The sequence below is a fragment of the Acanthopagrus latus genome, chromosome 23 (assembly GCF_904848185.1).
Source record: "Acanthopagrus latus isolate v.2019 chromosome 23, fAcaLat1.1, whole genome shotgun sequence".
NCBI classification, from domain to species: domain Eukaryota; kingdom Metazoa; phylum Chordata; class Actinopteri; order Spariformes; family Sparidae; genus Acanthopagrus; species Acanthopagrus latus.
This window is the reverse complement of record NC_051061.1, coordinates 3,284,603-3,304,867: the sequence shown is the minus strand read 5'-3', so window position 1 is coordinate 3,304,867 and position 20,265 is coordinate 3,284,603. Positions and strand designations below refer to the sequence as shown.

The 20,265-nt window shown below is 42.2% G+C and overlaps 2 protein-coding genes across 2 annotated transcripts; both read right to left on the bottom strand.

Annotated features, from left to right (window-relative positions):
• Positions 1-5,397: 5,397 nt before the first annotated feature.
• Positions 5,398-11,232, bottom strand: LOC119014707 (centromere-associated protein E-like). Its single transcript, XM_037090114.1, has 2 exons — positions 9,465-11,232; positions 5,398-7,362 (listed from the first exon to the last, which is right to left on the bottom strand). The coding sequence occupies exons 1-2, from the start codon at positions 11,158-11,160 to the stop codon at positions 7,217-7,219; spliced, it is 1,842 nt and encodes a 613-aa protein (XP_036946009.1). The 5' UTR covers positions 11,161-11,232; the 3' UTR covers positions 5,398-7,216.
• Positions 11,233-14,958: 3,726 nt separating this feature from the next.
• Positions 14,959-19,189, bottom strand: LOC119013341 (complement C1q-like protein 4). Its single transcript, XM_037087773.1, has 5 exons — positions 19,080-19,189; positions 18,916-18,987; positions 18,805-18,835; positions 17,480-17,724; positions 14,959-16,787 (listed from the first exon to the last, which is right to left on the bottom strand). Exons 1-5 carry the CDS (start codon positions 19,092-19,094, stop codon positions 16,479-16,481), a joined length of 672 nt encoding a protein of 223 aa, XP_036943668.1. The 5' UTR covers positions 19,095-19,189; the 3' UTR covers positions 14,959-16,478.
• Between the last annotated feature and the right edge of the window lie 1,076 nt (positions 19,190-20,265).

The window sequence follows — 20,265 nt, the reverse complement described above, 5'->3', positions numbered from 1 at the left end:
GCAGGAACACAGCCGTACAGATGGAAATAAGAAGCAGCACAAGAGTAAGTCCCAAAAGAGATAATAGTAGAGAGATATTGAAAAGAATAAAATAACAATTTGAATAGAAAATATAATACAAACTATTAGAGCAAACTTTTGTATGTATGTGACATGTGCAATATAATGATAAGTGTCCCTGTGCAAATGTGTAATGTGCAGGGTTCCTAAGATAATGAATAACAACAGAACAAGAAACAATCAGGCAGAACTCTCAGTTCTAAAGAAAATAGGTACACTACACCGTCAGTTATCTTGGTTCAACACAAAATGTACATTTTCATTGAAATCAGTTCAGCAATATATTGATTTATCCTGTTGAGGAATATTAAACAACATGCTGATGTCTACCAAGACCGATGTTTAGCGTGTTTGCCATCGAGATTAGCATGCTCATCAGCCAAAACAAAACTAAGATGTTTCCATCAAAGAATAAGAAATAGTACAATTTGATCTTAGTCTACAGTACATTTATTTGTCCGACTGAATCTTTTTGCTGCTTTATAGATGGCCACATGATGGAACGCCACACTCTAAACAAGCGCTTGTCATAAGTTTCACAAAATGTTAGACCAATTATGGAAAACAAGGACGAAACTTTGAAAACGTTTTGTGGACTGTCATTTTATAAAAGGGAAAATGAGCAGGCTATAACAGCCAGAGGTCAAAGCTAATGATTTGGTTGAAGAGAGCTGGAGTTCAGCTCAGGTCACTTACCCTCCTCTTTTCCCTTCTGACAACAGGGAGCTCAGTATGCAGCAGTTGTTTCCATATGACGTTATGAGACATCATCAGCTATATCTAAAACCCAGGTTTAACTCCACCAGTTTATATAAGTACAGTAATGACATATCACACCTGGTGAGATGGATTACAGACTACCTCACAGAGAGACCGCAGTACGTCAGACTGAAAGACTGCATGTCAGACACTGTGGTTAGCAGCACCGGACCTGGTGACTGTGGCAGAGAGAAGGACCCTGGACAAACTGCTGTCCATACTGGACAACACCCACCACCCTCTGCACAACACCTTCAGCAGGCAGAGGAGTGTGTTCAGTGGCAGACTGCTGTCTCAATCCTGCTCCACCAACAGACACAATAACTCTTTCGTCCCCCTGGCCATCAGACTGTACAACAGCTCGCAGTGATGTCAGGAAGCACAATAGACAAAGGACAAATGCACTCAAAAGCACTCATCTTTTATAGCCCAATTTAATTTAATTGTACTCCGTCCCCTGTCCCCTTAATACTCTTTACCTCTCACTTTATATTTTTAATATCACTTTATATTTTTATACAGTTGTACAAAACATTTTTATAACATTTTTTATTCCATATTTTTATTTCTACTGTTTCTTTGATATTGTATGTATGTTCAATGTATGTTCAATGTTTGTCATTGCTATTGGATGCTTGAATTTCCTCCGGGATCAATAAAGTATCTATCTATCTATCTATCTATCTATCTATCTATCTATCTATCTATCTATCTATATTAACATCAGTTTTATATCCTAATCGGTATGGAAGAAGAAAAAATGATCTGCTTTCTTTTCCTCGGTGCCTTGCAGGTAGTGCCTTGTGTTAAGAATATTTTGGAAGGGTTCACATTCTCCCTGTCGATGACCACACAGTAAAGACTGACCCTCATTTTGCATCCAGGTGGCTGTGCAAGTATTGAGGTCCATCAGACTCCTCCTGTTCGGAGCCCTGGAAACAAAGTGCAGCTTACCTGCAGAACGATGCTGTGGTAACCAGGCATGGACTGGTCATCTGGTGTACCGGGCAATACCGGTGGGGCGACGCACATTTTTGGGCTGGGCTGTCATAATTTAATCTAAAAGGTTTATTATAAATTTTTGTCAACTGCGACGGCCCATTGGTTGATTTTCTTGAAGGACATTGGGCTAATCCAATGAAAGCCCTCCTCTTTTTTTTTTTTCTAAGGGCACAATTTAGAGGGGGCCGCCCATTGGTCCATTTTCAATCTACCACAGTGGACTGAACCAATCAGGATGTAGTACGACAGCGGCCCCACCCCTTCTCTGCACTGTCTCCTGTAACATCTGCTAGTTTCAAAGTGTTAAGCGGGAGGAGTGGCAACATGGAGCAACCAAAGAGAAAGAAACTGGGTGCGGAGAAGTTGCATGCTAAGAGAAGAATCTCACTGCATGCTGCAAAATGTGCTAAAATCACAGACTTGTTCGCTGGAGGGGCTGCTGTAGCCTCCACATCCTCTGTGACAGTAATGATCCAGCAACAGCAGGTCGAAGGTGAAGACAGCAGCAGCGGGCAGGAGAGGAGCAGCCAGAGATGCAGGCTGACTGACAGGGACAGTGTGGTACAACCGGTCAATACAGGGACTGTGAGGTGATGGAGGTAATGTTAGCTCTATTACATGTAGAGTTCTCAATCAAATCAGTGTGTAACACTGACATGAGAGAAGTGAGTTTTAAGTGAGTTTGATTTTTTTGTTTGTTGTTGTGCAGGCCTATATTGACATCCTACACATGATGTCAGTACAGGTCTTAAAAGTTGTGTGGATGGTGTGTTTGTTCATGTCATGTGTTCCATTGCACCATTCATACTGATTTGAGGTTGCAGCTGGTATGATCCCATTGCAATAGCTCTGTTCTTATCTACTGTTATGCTCTTAGGCGGTCATCCAGAGAAAAGGCAGATTCAGAAATCTGTATTCACTGTACAATATCTGTAATCTGTTTCAAGCTGTGCAATACATGTACCACTTTTGGGGAACGTCAGATAAATGCTATAAATGTCTGGTGAATGGTAGAGCAGACACAGACATGTCATCAGTCTGCACAGCTGAAGCACAAATTAAACTGTGGCTGTAACATCAGCATACATATGCACACAGCAAGGTGGTATCCAGAGGTAGACATAACATTTACTTATGTAATGTACGTAAGTGCAATTTTGTGGAACTATAGGGGCTCAGTGAAACGTTTTCTTTATGCTTGTGGAATTCATTTCTAAACTAACATGGGTAAAAATGACTAAATGCCTAAACTAGCCAACTTAGAGAGACATCACATTACAATCTGCTCACACATGGACGATAAAAGTGATTAATACATGTAAATTGCTGCAAATTATGACACACAGCACTACATTTACATGGCTAATTACTTACTAGTATTAATTATTAATTATTAAAGTATTAATGTCACTTGATCACTCTGTAATCTTAATGACGATTGTTGTCATATATGCACACGTGCATAGTTACACACTAGAATATCATTCCTAATTATAAAATCGTAATCATGTTTATAATCCCATTTTTTACTAAATGTGTCTGTAATGTAATTACATCTTCTTTTTGTCACTTTACTGGAATAAGGTTGGCTCTTTTTTGTATCCTAGTATGTAATCTCATACTGACTGATCTGAATGTACGCACATCAGAAATCCTCTGTGAGTTCATCAAGTCAAGCCAAAGTCTCCTGGAGGTAAGACTTTGTATCTCAGCTGCAAAGCTCTCTTACAGTTTTTCTTCAATTGCTTAAACACAATTTCGAATAGAGGGCCCGTTTTTTCAAAACACTACACACAATTAGCAGAACACCTCACATCCTTTGCAAAATGAAACACTCTTGTAAAAACTACACGCTACTTTATAAAAATGATATTTTGTTACCATATGAAAACACACACATTTCATATGACTTAATTCTGTCTGAACCAGTTACACACTGCTGCGCTTAACCTAAAACACTATTAGCAATTCTACTCCTCAGTTATTTGAGTAATGTAAGTGAAGTACACAGAGAAAGAGCAAATATACAATACTAAAAATTCACCAAATACAACACAAGACCAATGCTGAGGAGTGATTTATTTATCTAAATCAGTCAACATTTCAACAAAAGATGTCCATGCTACAACAGCACTGTGCATAACACCAAAAAAATAAAATGAAATACACACCCAATCAAAAAAATAATAAGAAAAGAAAATCCAGCAGGGATTATCTCTTTGGCGAGATGGATCAGGCCAGAGAATTTCGTCGACATCACAGGCGATATCTTCATTAGCAAGGCAACAAGGGAAGAACCGCCGTGAGTTATTGCATATTGGCCAGAACCATATTTATGATTGCTCTTTCTTGTTCTTGTGTGAAAATAGGCCCCCTCCCTCCCTGTTGCTCTCGAACCCGAATCCTATGTGGAAAGAAATACATAGGATCTCACAGGCGCCAGTATGAACAGTGCTGATATGGTAAATACTAAGCAGTTGATAACTTTTGTAGAAAGATTTGTTTTTACCTGTTTTCTTGTCGAAATGTCCGGATCACAGACGCCACTGTATATCTGCTAAGATTTGGCTGAACTCTCAGTCCAGTCTCCCTCAGCGTCAGTCTGTGGTTCACCACATGGTCAACTAATGTTGCCTGAATTTCATTTGATAAATGTGGTCCTCTCCTTCTTAGGGCATGTATTCCTGCTTCGGTCTTCCTCTACCTCTGCCTTCACCTTCTTCTGCTTCTCTTTCAATTCCTCCTCTCATTCTTACTCTCCCTCGTCTTACTCGTTCCATTGTGGTAGAAGACAGGTGAACTCACCTGCTGCCTTTTTGTAGTGCTTGAACCTGATTGGTGTGTCTACAATTAAGCAATCATGTGTTGGTGCACCTGAGTGTTGTGTTTAACCAATTAGATAATGAGTGTGGTCACTTGAAAGTCAGTGCTTTGGAATTTGCAAGGAAGTGTCATCATGATATGCATCTGTGTCTGATGTATACAAGTGTGTTCAGTGTTTTGCAATTTACTGTGTGCAGTCATTTGCAAACAGTGTGAAGCTGACATTGTGCTTACAGTTGTGCTAATCTGGTCCAGAGGTTTGCTCCTTGAGTGTAAGGTTTTTATAATTGTGTACGATTTTTGATTTTAGTGTTTATGCAATCCAAAAAAACTGTAATAGGTTTACAAGTGAGCTGCCATGGCACTGGGTTTTACTGCAGTGAGTCCAGGCACAGAGGCGTCTGGACACCGAGCACCCTCTGCTGGAAACCTTGCAGGAAGTGGTCTCACTGTTTTCACTTGTACAACAGCACACAAGTGGAACAGCATGTTGTGAGTGCTATTGAATGTGTGTTCTTGTCAAATTTGTGATAAAGTTGGAGCCAAATCACATGAATTATCATGGACAGGTTAAAACAGACAAGTAGAGTCTCATATAATGCTTGACTGACAGATGTGTCAGAAGATCAGAGCCTGCACATGTAACATGTTTCCAAGTCAACCTAACAAACCTAAATAAATAAAACCTAAATAAATTCATTGGATCAAATCAATTCAAATAAAGTGTACAAATAAAAGATGACACCTTGAAGGTATTTTCTTTTTTTTTCTTTCTTTTTATTTTATATCGATCAGGTCATTAGTAACGTCAGCAGGTGATATTAGAAAAAAGTCAGAACCCCCTATTAGCAATGTCCTTTTAAAGGAGCAGTTCCCCCAAAAGAGTCAAACCCAGTCTTCATCTCCTCCCCCCCAAAGCTGATGGAAAGTCGGGTGAAGTTTCATGGTCCACGAAACATTTCTGGAACTTCTGGAAACGACTGACAGGAAAAATGTAACAAAACAACTGAAAATTGCATTATATGTTTCTGCAAACCACAGATATGATATTATTATGATATGATATTTGTTAATGCAAGGACAGCAATATTTTAGTTCTGGTTATGTTTAAGAACAAGAATAACTACAGAAGAGATCATGGTTTTTGTTTAGAAGAGAATTGAATTCATCCATTCTCTGTCAAACAAATGTAAAATCAGTCCAGTCTCTATATTTAGTCAATGAAATGATGTCGTCAGCACTGACTCTGCACATTAAGCTTGCAGTGGACTCTGGGAGGAAAGCTTTGGGACGTCCTCTACCTCCCACACTTTTACATCAAGGATGAGCGGACACATTTATTACACGACAGCAGAAATGTAAAAACAAGATGGCTGATCACACACAGTTCTCCCTCTGTGAGCTCTACTGTATTAATGATGACACATGTTGCACATTCACAAAAAGGTAAAATGGGACAGATCATGATTCATCAGTCACGAAGCTTCTCTGTTCTTTACATCGCTGCCTCTTCAAGTGCTGCTCTAAACTCTGGTGTTACTATATGATGACTATTTAACAAAACCTGACAGGAGCTCAAATTCAACATGACCTATTTAAGTGCAAAAGTGCTATGATTGAAGTGTTAAGCAAACGGGGGGCTTCGCTGTGCGGGTTTTGTTTGCTCTCAGCGATGAGGGTACCAGTCAGCCAGCTGACGTAGATGACACACACACACACACACACCTACCCACACACACACACACACACCCACCTACCCACACACACACATACACACACACACACACACACACACACACACCTACCCACACACACACACACACACACACACACATACCAAACCATCACAACACTGTGATGGTCCATTTTTAAAATGTTTCTGAAAGTCCCTAAGTCTGAGTTCCAGAGTCATTAGGGAGACTTGTGGGTTGCTGGTCAAACCATCTGTTATAACCAGGGCCAAGAGGAATCCCTGGACTTCCATCCCCGAAACACCACCGAAGCGAAGCAATTGTAAAAGTCTGACACAGGATGACACAGTGGTGAGTTGCTGGCATCATGGTGCAAGACCAACAACCTGGACCTGAACATCACCGGGACCAAGGAGATGCTGGTAGATTGTAGACGGAGGAGCAGAGGTCCCATCATGCAGCATGAAAGATCTATGGGACCCCAGTTAAGAGGGGGAGCAGCTGGGGGGTCCAACTATCCAACTGTTCAATTCTCCACATTGTTCTCTGTGTATTTTTTTATAAGCTAATGCTAGTGGGGGAACCGGAGCACCCAGAGAAAACCCGTGTTAAAACCCAGGGAACGATGTCGATCAAAGATACCCCTCCACAGACAGCTGGGGGGGGTCCAGCTGTCCAACTCTTCAATTCTCCACATTGTTCTCTGTATTTTTTTTTTTTAAAGCGAATGCTAGTGGGGGAACCGGAGCACCCGGAGAAAACCCATATTAAACCCCAGAGGACATGGTCAGGAGACCCTGTCAGACCCACATCTGGTCAGAGTCAGTTAGTCCTGTCTAAATGGGACAAGGAACTCCAGACTCTAGTGTGCAGTAGGTGCACTAACGGTCCATGAAAAATGTGTAGACTCGGACACCTCCAGAAATGAGTACGTTTGCAACGGTGTGGCAAACGCTCACACATATTTTCCGAAGGCGTTCAGCACAGGGGCGCCAGAAACCTCTGGTCTGACCCTCAGCAGCTGGAGGTTCTGAATTCATTGGATCAAATCAATTCAATTCATTAGTAACGTCAGCAGGTGATATTAGAAAAAAGTCAGAACCCCCTATTAGCAATGTCCTTTTAAAGGAGCAGTTCCCCCAAAAGAGTCAAACCCAGTCTTCATCTCCTCCCCCCCAAAGCTGATGGAAAGTCGGGTGAAGTTTCATGGTCCACGAAACATTTCTGGAACTTCTGGAAACGACTGACAGGAAAAATGTAACAAAACAACTGAAAATTGCATTATATGTTTCTGCAAACCACAGATATGATATTATTATGATATGATATTTGTTAATGCAAGGACAGCAATATTTTAGTTCTGGTTATGTTTAAGAACAAGAATAACTACAGAAGAGATCATGGTTTTTGTTTAGAAGAGAATTGAATTCATCCATTCTCTGTCAAACAAATGTAAAATCAGTCCAGTCTCTATATTTAGTCAATGAAATGATGTCGTCAGCACTGACTCTGCACATTAAGCTTGCAGTGGACTCTGGGAGGAAAGCTTTGGGACGTCCTCTACCTCCCACACTTTTACATCAAGGATGAGCGGACACATTTATTACACGACAGCAGAAATGTAAAAACAAGATGGCTGATCACACACAGTTCTCCCTCTGTGAGCTCTACTGTATTAATGATGACACATGTTGCACATTCACAAAAAGGTAAAATGGGACAGATCATGATTCATCAGTCACGAAGCTTCTCTGTTCTTTACATCGCTGCCTCTTCAAGTGCTGCTCTAAACTCTGGTGTTACTATATAATGACTATTTAACAAAACCTGACAGGAGCTCAAATTCAACATGACCTATTTAAGTGCAAAAGTGCTATGATTGAAGTGTTAAGCAAACGGGGGGCTTCGCTGTGCGGGTTTTGTTTGCTCTCAGCGATGAGGGTACCAGTCAGCCAGCTGACGTAGATGACACACACACACACACACACACACACACACACACACACACACACACACACACACACACCTACCCACACACACACACACACCCACCTACCCACACACACACACACACACACACACACCTACCCACACACACACACCTACCCACACATACACACACACCCACCTACCCACACACACACACACATATACACACACACACACACACACACACCTACACACACACACACACACACACACACACACACACACACACACACACACACACACACACACACACACATACCAAACCATCACAACACTGTGATGGTCCATTTTTAAAATGTATCTGAAAGTCCCTAAGTCTGAGTTCCAGAGTCATTAGGGAGACTTGTGGGTTGCTGGTCAAACCATCTGTTATAACCAGGGCCAAGAGGAATCCCTGGACTTCCATCCCTGAAACACCACCGAAGCGAAGCAACTGTAAAAGTCTGACACAGGATGACACAGTGGTGAGTTGCTGGCATCATGGTGCAAGACCAACAACCTGGACCTGAACATCACCGGGACCAAGGAGATGCTGGTAGATTGTAGACGGAGGAGCAGAGGTCCCATCATGCAGCATGAAAGATCTATGGGACCCCAGTTAAGAGGGGGAGCAGCTGGGGGGTCCAACTATCCAACTGTTCAATTCTCCACATTGTTCTCTGTGTATTTTTTTATAAGCTAATGCTAGTGGGGGAACCGGAGCACCCAGAGAAAACCCGTGTTAAAACCCAGGGAACGATGTCGATCAAAGATACCCCTCCACAGACAGCTGGGGGGGGTCCAGCTGTCCAACTCTTCAATTCTCCACATTGTTCTCTGTATTTTTTTTTTTTAAAGCGAATGCTAGTGGGGGAACCGGAGCACCCGGAGAAAACCCATATTAAACCCCAGAGGACATGGTCAGGAGACCCTGTCAGACCCACATCTGGTCAGAGTCAGTTAGTCCTGTCTAAATGGGACAAGGAACTCCAGACTCTAGTGTGCAGTAGGTGCACTAACGGTCCATGAAAAATGTGTAGACTCGGACACCTCCAGAAATGAGTACGTTTGCAACGGTGTGGCAAACGCTCACACATATTTTCCGAAGGCGTTCAGCACAGCGGCGCCAGAAACCTCTGGTCTGACCCTCAGCAGCTGGGGGTTCTGCAGCTGGACTCTCAGGGAGGTCGCCATCTCTCAGCTTCTCAGGTGAGTCTGGTTTTTCTGTATTTTCAGCCAAAAGCCCACTTTGCTGACTGAAATTCGCAACACCAGCCGATACCTCCTCCTTCTGCCTCATCTCTAGTTGTTTTTTAAGATCACAGATGGATTGGTTCAGCTCAGTTCTTTCGGTGTAGAGCGCCTCGACCAGTTGCTGGCTGTTCAAAATTTCGCGGCCTTGCTTTTCTGTGAGCACTCTCAGCTGATCGATCTCTGTCTGGTGTTGCTCCCTGACAGATAGAAGTTGGTCCCTTTCAGCTGTGAGGTCATCACACTTTTCACCCCAAATTGAACAATGCTGATTGAACTTCTCAACTCCAGCCAAGACCTCCTCCTCCTGCTTCGCCTCGAGCTGGTCTTTAAGCTCACGGATGGATTGGTTCATATCAGTTCTTTGAGTGTTGAGCTCCTCCACCAGTTGCTGACTGTACTCGATTTCACAGCCTTGCTTTTTTATGAGCTCATCTTTATCAAAGATTTGCTGCTCAGCCTCATCCAGTAGGCACTGAAGATCTCGCACGGCTGTTTTCAGGTCTTTGTTCTGTTGGATTTGTTTCTCTGTCAGAGACTCAAGTTGAGACAGCTCGTTGGAGATGCCGACATGCTGCTGCTTTAAACAGTCTTCACTGTCCTTCAGAGCACGCACTGTGGCCTTCAGCTGTTTAATCTCTGCCTGGTTGGTCTCATTTAGATGTTTAAGTTGGACCGACTCAGCAGTGAGATTGTGGACGTCCTCATTCAGACGCTCCTCTTTGTCATGAAGACCCTGCAGTGCCACTCTCAGTCTTTGAATCTCTCCTTCTTTGCTGTCGATCAGAGACTCGAGTTGCTGCCTTGCTGCCAAATGATTTTCATTCTCGTTCCGGGCCATCCTTTTTAGCAGCTCGATCTCCGCTTGGTTTGTCTGAATCTGACTCTTATATCGGACCCCCTCAGCAGTGAGACTGTTGATGTCCTGAGTCAGAATCTGCTCATTGTGCTGAAGACTAAGCAATGCTTCTCTCAGCTGGTTGACCTCTGAGCGCTGTTCCTCCCTGAGAGCTTTAAGGTGGTCCCATTCAGCGGTGAGGTTGAAACACTTTTCAGTGAAAAGTGAGCATTGCTGTCTGAAAGTCTCAACGTCAGCAAAGACCTCCTCCTCCTGCCTCCTCCTACAGCCATCTTTATCAAAGATGTGTTGCTCGGCCGCATTCAGTGGGCACTGAAGAGCTTGCAGATCCGTTTGCAGGTTCTGCTGGTCTTGTGTCTCTGTAAGAGAGTCACACTGAGACAGCTCGCTGGCGATGCTGACATGCTGCTGCTTAGGAGAGCCCCCCACAGCAGTGGGTATTTCTACCCGCTTACGCAGAATCTGTGCATTAGATCTGAGCAAGGTGTTTCCAGCCGATCTGTCTTGTGACAGCGACCCAAACATCGTCACTTTTGATCTGAACAACCCCTGCAAGTGCTCGCCGAAATCGCTCAGATCACCGGAGGTTCTGCTGGGCATCTCAGACATATGAAGTGTCTGTGACTCCTGTGATTCAGGTTCACCTTTAGTGTCTGAATCAGAGAGACCCCTCGATTCTATTGAAAAGACTGAGTGGTCCTGACCAGGAGATGTGTCTTTAGACAAAGAAAATCCTTCAGATGACATCTTGATTAAAATGATCAGCTGAAATGATAACTAACTGTGTCAGACTTGTATAATAAACTGGCAGACTAAGTAAGTTCACCAGATCAAATACATGTGAAACATGTCAGGCTCCTGTAAACTTCCAGAGGAGTGACGTCGGACATGCTTTTCATCTCTGGTGACGTCATCACAATCGAAGAAAAATAACTGAACATTCTGTTTAAGAACTAATTCCACAAATGCTGTGAACGTCACGTGTGCAATGTTAAGCGTTTATGAGCCTCGGAGGTACCCGTAGAGGAATGACGTTATACGGAAGTACAACAACAAGTGCGGCTACTGTGTGTTATGGCCGTGAGTTGAACAGACGAACAGTAAAGTAACGTTCACGCGAAGTCGGTTGTAAAGCCTCATTAATATAACAATGTGCATTAATAACTGCTCACAATATGGAGCCGACATTCTTCGTTTGTTGTTTCAGTGCGACCTAAACCGGGACATTTAAATAATAACGTCGTTTTTTACATCGCCATAAAATCGAACCAAAACAAATCAGCCATAGTTACAGATGTGTCAGTTCAACATAAACGCGTCTGGGGCTGTAGAAACATGACGTCGTGACCTTAACAGTCAGGGAGAATACATTTATTTTACACACAAAATAACAAAAAGAATCACCAGGTGGTGTTTGAAACACAATTCTTTATATTGTTTACTTAATTATTAATAATTTGTGGAAATGCACATTGTCAGTTTTACGATATTAATAAAATACTCAGAGAAGAGCCCATTCATGTTTCTTTTAGTTGTATACACATCCCGCCTCATGGGGGCAGTGTTGCAACACAGTTTGTCACTCAGAAAAACAGGTGTGAAGTGTTGCATATTGCTTCGTGTGTGTGTGTGTGTGTGTGTGTGTGTGTATGTGAAAAGTGTGTATTCATAAAGTTCTTACAGGTCATGTTACTGCACTGCTCTGTGTCATGATAACTGATAACCGATTGATGTATTTTTATGGATTAAAACACCCAGCAGAACATCGAGTGGTAACAATCAGCCTCATTTCACCAGCTGTAACACCAGGGATTCTGACATAGTAACATTAAATAACACAATATTGCAGTAAGTTATGTTCTGAAATCAGCTGTTCTGCATAAAAAAGTGCTTTGGTCTTGATGGATCTTTTCAGTTAGTGAATGATGTAGTGACCTTGATGTAAATCTGATATTAATTTGAACTTTTTGTTCTACTTTTGATGAAGTCATGACTCACTGGGACACGTAATAGAGCCGTAGCTTCTGTTCCTGTGCCTGTCAAAGTGTCTGATGTGCAAAAGGTTAAAGAGGCTCAATTCATTACAAGGCTTAAGCATGCTCGTTTCTAACAAAGGGACATTTTCTGATCCTTCTGTACGGTGCAACTGAACTGCTCACTACTCAGTGTATTTTGCCTGACATTACATTTGTTTCTTCAGTGGTTTAACTCCTGGAGAGCCATGTGTATCCGAGTTATGAAAAATGCTTGTGTTTTCTTGTAGATCTGCTCCAGCTCAGTTGTGGGGCTGTAACTTGGATGAGCAGTCAAATTCAAAACTCACATAAATAAAGTGGAAGAAGTTCTCGAGTACAAATGTTTGTCTGGGGGCTATAAAAGGCACTGGAGGTTGATTTAGTGTCCAGAGTGGCCATATAAAATAGTCATGGTGAACCGACGTAAGCATCATTGGCAGACTGGTCTCTCAACATCAGAACACCAGTTCTGCACGTCAAAGTCATCTTCAGCCCAGTGGTAATGCCTGTTGGTGTCAGTGTTGCAGTGTTACTGTTCAGATTCCACTCAAACATAATGAACCTGAAAGTCAGTATCATGTTAAAATCTGACTAAAGTTTTCCATATGAATAGTACCTGAGTAAAAGTCTACAGTACAAAGTGCAATATTTGCATCCCCTAAAACTGCACTTAAGTAATGTACTTGGTTACATTCCATCACTGCAGACGGTTTCTTTTGAATCAATTCTGTCACAGTTTTCCAGTCTTGACCATCCAACTTGTATGGTGTGAGTTTATTTTCTGAGAAATGTACCGTCTCCGTCTTTGATTAAACACGGTTCACCGTGTCACATGGTGAACCGTGTTTAATTGAGACTCAACGGGTCAGGCCGGCCCGACAAACCCGACCGGACCCGCGGGCTCGGCCCAAGTTAACAGGGGGTGGGGCGGCAGACAATTCATGCGGGTGTGTCGCGCTGTTTTGTGTTTGGGCTTAAAAACCTGCGGGTCGGTTGTAATTTTCAGGCCTGTTGACAACTCTAATTACATGAGAATGATGATCAATGGCAATTGATTAGTATCAATATTCTTCTTCTTCTTGCGGCTGCACATATGGATGTGCCATCCTGGAGGCACTGTACTACCTGTGCAACCTGACTGGGCTGCAGGTACTGTCTCATGCTATCAGTACTGAACACAGAAAACAAAACTAGAGAAGAGTCAGTCACATGGAAAAGGAGAGTGCAGTTGTTTGTGGCCTCCACTTGTCTTGCTTTTGCCTCTCCACTGGACAGTGGAATCACTTGTGCTTCCTTAATGGACAGCAGTGTTTCGTATTAATAAAGAGGACTCTGGTGGCCCGCCATAGTCTAACTTGCCACATCATAGTGTGATATTGATTCAAAAATGTTGAATTTCATACACATACACACACACACACACACACACACACACTCCAGCACAAGGCCCTGCAAATTACACTGCCTCCCCCTGTATCAACACTGTGGAAATGTTTACAACTTCAGTGAGGTGAAACTAGCTATATCTTCTGGTCATGGAAATAAAAAAAGATAATGAAGACTAACAGGACAGGATAGCTGTCAGTCAAACTTGTGGTCAGTAACAGTAATGTTAAGCTGATGTGCTAGCTTGTTGTCAGTCTCTCTCCATTCTGTTTGTGTCTTTAGCCCAGCCAGGCAGTACTTAGCCTCCATCTCTCTGTCTGTGTGTTTTATACCAGCCACTTCCAGCGCTGTTCTGTGACTCTGTGCCTGAAAAACCTGAGACTGAAATACTACTCATGTTATCTATTACATTTTATTTACTAAAGAAAGTGAACAAACACACGGTAAACACATTTAAAGATAGATTTGATTGCTTTTCACTTTTTCAAATTTCTATAGCTATCTCCATAATATATTTATCGTGTGCTTGATTGCTCACAATAATTGTGCAGTGAAAATCGGATTGTGACAGGTGTGATATGAATTATATAAACCTGTAGAAGATGATGTCATGTAGTTTTTAAGTCTTCTCTCTGCAGAAAAGAAACAAAATTAAAAGCCTGATGTACACAGCAACTCCAGCAAGTTGCAATTTTGACACCTGACGAGAGGAGCCTGATCACAAACCAGGTGCTAATTAATGTTCAATTTGGCCTCAGTGTGGAACTTGAGATTAGATTTAGCTTTTTTAGCCAGGCCCATAGCTACCATTGAGGACACCTAGGTCCCATCCTTGGTATTTTCCCTGGGCCTAATTCATTCTTTTCCTAAAAAGAAATTTAACTGACAAATTGCTAAAATTTCTTTGTTGTTTGTTGTTTTGAACAAAGGCATCATCTTGCCAGTAGTGATAGACAGGCTCTACATATGCTGCTTGTGATATTTCATAGTGTGGTCCTGTAATTCATTCAGTGTGCAAGGGGGCTGTATTTCACCTGACATACAGTATGAGAACATGTTTGGTTGTCGACGGGTGACAGAGAGTTGGACCAAATGCAAAAAGGAGCACAAAGAATGTATGGTTTCGTCAGTCATTGTCATTGAGATGTCTCCATCTCGCGGACAGCCAGTGTAATGCACCATAGACAAAACATTAACTTAATACCATTTGTTTTTGACAAAGCATTTATATATTATACTGCCCATGCAGCACAATTTTTCCTCAAAATCATCAGGTTGTTCATTTCATTCTGTGGGGTCAACTCTTCATTAGTAACCTCCGATTCTAAAAAAACATCAGCCAGCATTAAGCAAGTTTAATATTTCAGCCATCTCCTCCATAAACCTGAATGTTTCTGACATGGCCAAGAAATTAAGGAAATCAGTTAAATCAGTCATATAAACATCTGACAAAGCGGCCATAAACTGCTGGCGAGAGTGTGTGAACAACCAGTAAAAAGAGGTTGACTCTTCATTTTTCCATCCACACTCACCCCATTCTGTGAAATTACGGGGCTCCTGATATAAACAGTGTGCGTACACCCACGTCATAGATCTTTAGACGGGCACTTCTTATCACTTGATTAGTTTTAAGATTCACAAGGGGAAAACATTACCAGCCAACACTGGTAAGAATGAGACCCCAGACTTTACCTTACCAGCTCCTGTGTCCTGAGTCTGGGTGAGCCACATGAATAGACTCCAGAGTGAATTCAGTGCAAGCATGTGGGCCTTTTGATAATGTGTAATCTTCCGTGTTAGTGCAGGTTTAATCAGCTGTAACACCTGCTCATACATACAGCGGGACTTGAGATAATGGCTTGATGTTCTGCAAAACACATGCCCGGAATATTTCCCAGCTCGGTCTGTCAGGCTTCTCTATGGCTCACTCACAATGCTGCTGCACACAGATCCAAAATGCTGCTGCTTCACTTGCTACATCAGAATCTACGTGAACATAAAAGCTGCTTCGTTCTCTTCTGTTCTCGCCCGTATATTTCTTTCGACTCTTTTGTTGATATTGTGGACACATCTAACATGGACAGTCTTCTGTTGTGTGCTGCATGTCTGAACAACCAAATTTGGACAATATGCTGATCTGATTCTCTACATTTTGTCCGCAGTTCATATTTGAAGCAGGCTCAACCAAGACATCCTCTTGCTGTGCACTGAAGACTATTTTACATCTGTCTTGATCCTTGTTCTGTTAGGTCTTGTTAGTTCTTGTGATACCTGCTCAGTGTAACATCATACAGTATTCTTTTGTGACAGACTGTCAGTTTGTGCCTCATCTGATGCAAACGGTAATACTTGTGCATGTACACCTCTAGTGAGCGAGTGTTTTCTTTTTCCTACTGACCATCTTGGCATGTTGAAAAATGCAATATTATGAAGAAATTGGGTTTATTTGTCATTATGGTTCCCACCTGTTAATCATTGTTTAGTTAGCTGTAGCAAGGTAACAGAGAGACTACTTTCTAATCCATACAATACAAATAAATTGAACTTGGACATTGTCAGTTCTGTTCAACCTATAGATTTGGTCCAAAAAATTGTTGAAGAAGCATAAGAATAACAGTACAATCGTACAATACATATATAATACAGGTATGGACCTTTCCGTGATTAATCCAAGAGGTTGAGGCAGAGCAGCATGGTGATGGCCACAGTAGACAAAGTAGCACTCTGGCCTGCAGAGACAGACGCTATGCTCTTAGTGCGGCCGAGGCTGGGCAGTGGACAGGAGCTGCCATATCTCCCTCCGAGCGTGGACACACCCTCACTTGCCAGCAGGACACCGGAGAAGGTGATGGTTTTGGAGATGGTGCTAGCCCAGGCGCAACTTCCCACGATCTGCCTCATCCAAACCTGGTCACCTTTCTTCAGTTCATCCATGAGGTAGCAAGTGCTGAGGGTTGTGTCACCTCCGGACACCTGGGGGGGGCAGGAGTGGAGGGTATGCATTCTTAGGCACACTGTTTTGTAAATCCGCTTGGCAATGTCAATGCTGAACCAAAGACTAGGACTCAAGAAGCAGACTTGATACACAATTGCATTTAAAACCACAGTAAGTTAATTCGAGCATAGCAACGAAGGTGTCAAATAATGGCAGAAGGACAGGCTGAGGTCAGGTAAGTAAGACTGACTAAGCAGGAACAATCTCACACAAGGGAAAAACTCAGAGAGACTACTTAGAAATACTCTAGAGGGGAGACAATGACATGCAGGTGTGACACATTAGGGCTGAGCAGGTACACAGGTGGAAAACACAACCTGAAACAAGAAATTGTGTGACTCATAAAATAAAACAGGAAACACAGAACATGAAACATAAGGATAACAAAATAAGTGAATTCAACCAGTTTCATGGGCTATAGAATATCAAATGTATGTATGACTTCTCTATGGCATTGGTATTTGTCATTCAAATCAGGTTTGAATGCTTGTTTGTTTTTCCTTTTTGAAGAGGAGGGACTTGTATTGGCTGCATTGGAAAATAGGCGAAGGACTGATTAAGAGCAAGAAATGGAGCTGTTCTGTGTTGATAACTCTCAAAACAGTAGTGGTGAGCAAGGGAGCATCTCTTATCCACATACACAAATGCGGTCCTGCAATAGCTTGTGTACCTGAGCGTGGCATACCATCCTCTGGTCCCCCTTGATCATGAAGTGCCACAGATTGTTGTGGTTTCCGCGGCAGAGCTGTGCAGCAAACACAAACTGGTAGATGCCAGCGACTGGCGCGGTGAACACGCCAGTGTCATTGCTGTAGGCGGAGCCCTGGTTAACCACCACTTCGTTAAAGATAATCGGGTTGAACTCGATCTCTCTGAGACTACCCTGGTAGGATGCAAAGAAAAGAACAGCTCCCCCTGGGACACAGATGTCAAAGGTGCAATTTGCATGAAATGACCAAAATTTGAAGGTAGCTTCAAAAATATAAGGGGCAGCATAACCACTGTATTGGATTTGCTACTCTTTGCTGTAGCTATCTTTGGCTGTAGCGAGTAGCTGCCATGCTAGCTGTCGTTAGCAAGTAGCCAAGTAAGCTGTGGAGTTAAGTGGACGTATTAGCTGACTGGAGTCCACACGTATCGCAACGTTAGATGAAAGGCGAGTCGTGGTGGGCAGTCAGGCTCACTTAACTGGCCTTTCAGTGAACATGGCTGGATGACTGGGACTGAACGCAGCCTCTTAAACCAATGGATGCCAGTTTGAAGTGGAGGTGGATATTGTGCAGAGGTCATTTACAGCAGCTCTGACTAGGACCATGACTCCAGGTATGAGAAGACACAGTAGGCATTTAGGACATCAGCAGAAGTGAAAAGATTGTGCAGAGCTAGAATATGTTCAGATCTTACCCCGGTGATAGAGGATTTATGCTCTTGGACGAACCTTGTTTAAGTTTAAAAGAGAGAAACTGGACCTCAGATGGTCCACAGTTGTATTTGCCTCTTTAATAATGTAAAAATGTTGCCTTTTTCGATATTTTGTTAGATTATTTTGTTTACTGATTAGACTAAGTAGTAAAATCTTCTCCCAGCTGAAATGGGCTATCAGACTATAATGTCTCGTGACAAAAAGTGGTATTACAAGACAAGACAGGCCGGGGCTAGCTGGCGGGCATGCTAGCTTCAGTAGACATAGACATGTTTGACATCAAAACTGTTGCTTCTTTACACTCGGTTGATAATATTTGTTCATTTTTTTGAATGTTTTAAACAAAAAATTCTGACCGTATGTCGGAAATTGCTCCTTTAAACAAGTGAAATAATGTTCCAGCTGATTTGCATGTCTATCAACAAATAAAATGTACATTTGATTTAGTTTCTACTTAACACGTGCACATATGCAAACAACATGCACATACATTCATACTTAACATATATATAGTATAATACCTGAGCTCCTTATCTCACACCCACATGCAGATATATAGAAACACTACATACCCTGTTGTCTGGCTGCTGTCTGGCGTGATACCTGTGGAGAGAGTGAGGAGACAGTTGGTTATGTTGAGCCGGCTCAGTTTATGGCTTTCGGTCAAAGGTCAGTTCGCTCACCAGCTCCGATGGTCCTGCCACAACCGGTCTGGTCACACACAACACTGTTACGATAACAAAAGCAGAACATATCTGTAACAAGAAGAACAAGAAAATATAACTCAGACAGACATCCAACAACTTAACACCAGACGTGACAGATAGACAGACATGTACTCAGGTACCTTGGTGGGGCTCATCTTCCTGCTGAGAGCTATGCAGCACTAATACACTCTGCCAGGCTTCTTGTTAAGTGTCGGTGTGCCCAGCCGACAAAGTCCATCTGATGCTGCTGTTACAAAATCTGATCTGTTTGAATAACTCATGCCCACCATGCAAACACACACACACTCACGCACGCAAATACCATACACACTTGAACATTAGGCTACCATAACAGCTATTTCAATGTATTTACTATACCGTTTTGAGACTGTCTTCCCAACACTGTCCTCAGTCATTTCAGTAAGTGCCCAAAAATGTTTACGTTCAAGTGAAAAAGCCCTGTAGTGGCCACAGTAACTATGACAGGAGTAAAGCAGGACGTCAGATGACGCTTTCATAGAGGAACAACAACTTGCAAAAATGAATTTGCAAGTTGTTAAAATTGTGAAGGCCAAAATAATCAGACTTATGTATGTATTAATTTACCCATATAATCACCATTACTCATCAGTTTAATTATTTTGTTACACAATGAAAGCTAAATAAAACCCGCAAAGGTAAAGTCTGTGTAAGCTGGCATACTGAACAACCATTGTAACCCACATTTTACTAAAGCTGGCACAAAAACCTTTCCAGCAGGTTGAAATGTTTCACTTCAGTTACTGTCAACACAAAAAGCCATGCATGTGTTGTCATTTATAACAAATTTTGCAAAATTTACCAAAAAAAGTAGACACTAAAATGACCTACTTTTTTAGATGAAGGAATTTCCTGTGTTTGGGACACAAAAGAATGAAGGCTATCATTCAAGACCATAAATACAGAAAACAAAAATTATGATAAAAACATAACAAAATACTATAGCAAATATATACTGTATGTTTTAGGCTCACAAAGTTGTACACTTTCATGCAAACCGTTGTGGTGGTGCAGTCCATTTAAGTGCTTTGCCACAAAGCATTAAGTCCTCATAACTTACAACATACAGTTTCCAATCACACAATCATTAATTATCATTGACAGCTGAGAAGCAGAGACAAAAAAAACATGCTCACAGCCACATAAGTGAGATCTTCAGCCACTTTTAGACTCCCTTGTCACTGTCATTTGGTCCAGTGCCTGACACAGCTGGATCTCCCAGGCCTTTCGTCGTTTCTTCAAGGAGATAGAAGCAGGACCTGCTCCTTGTTCACACCTTTTACAAGA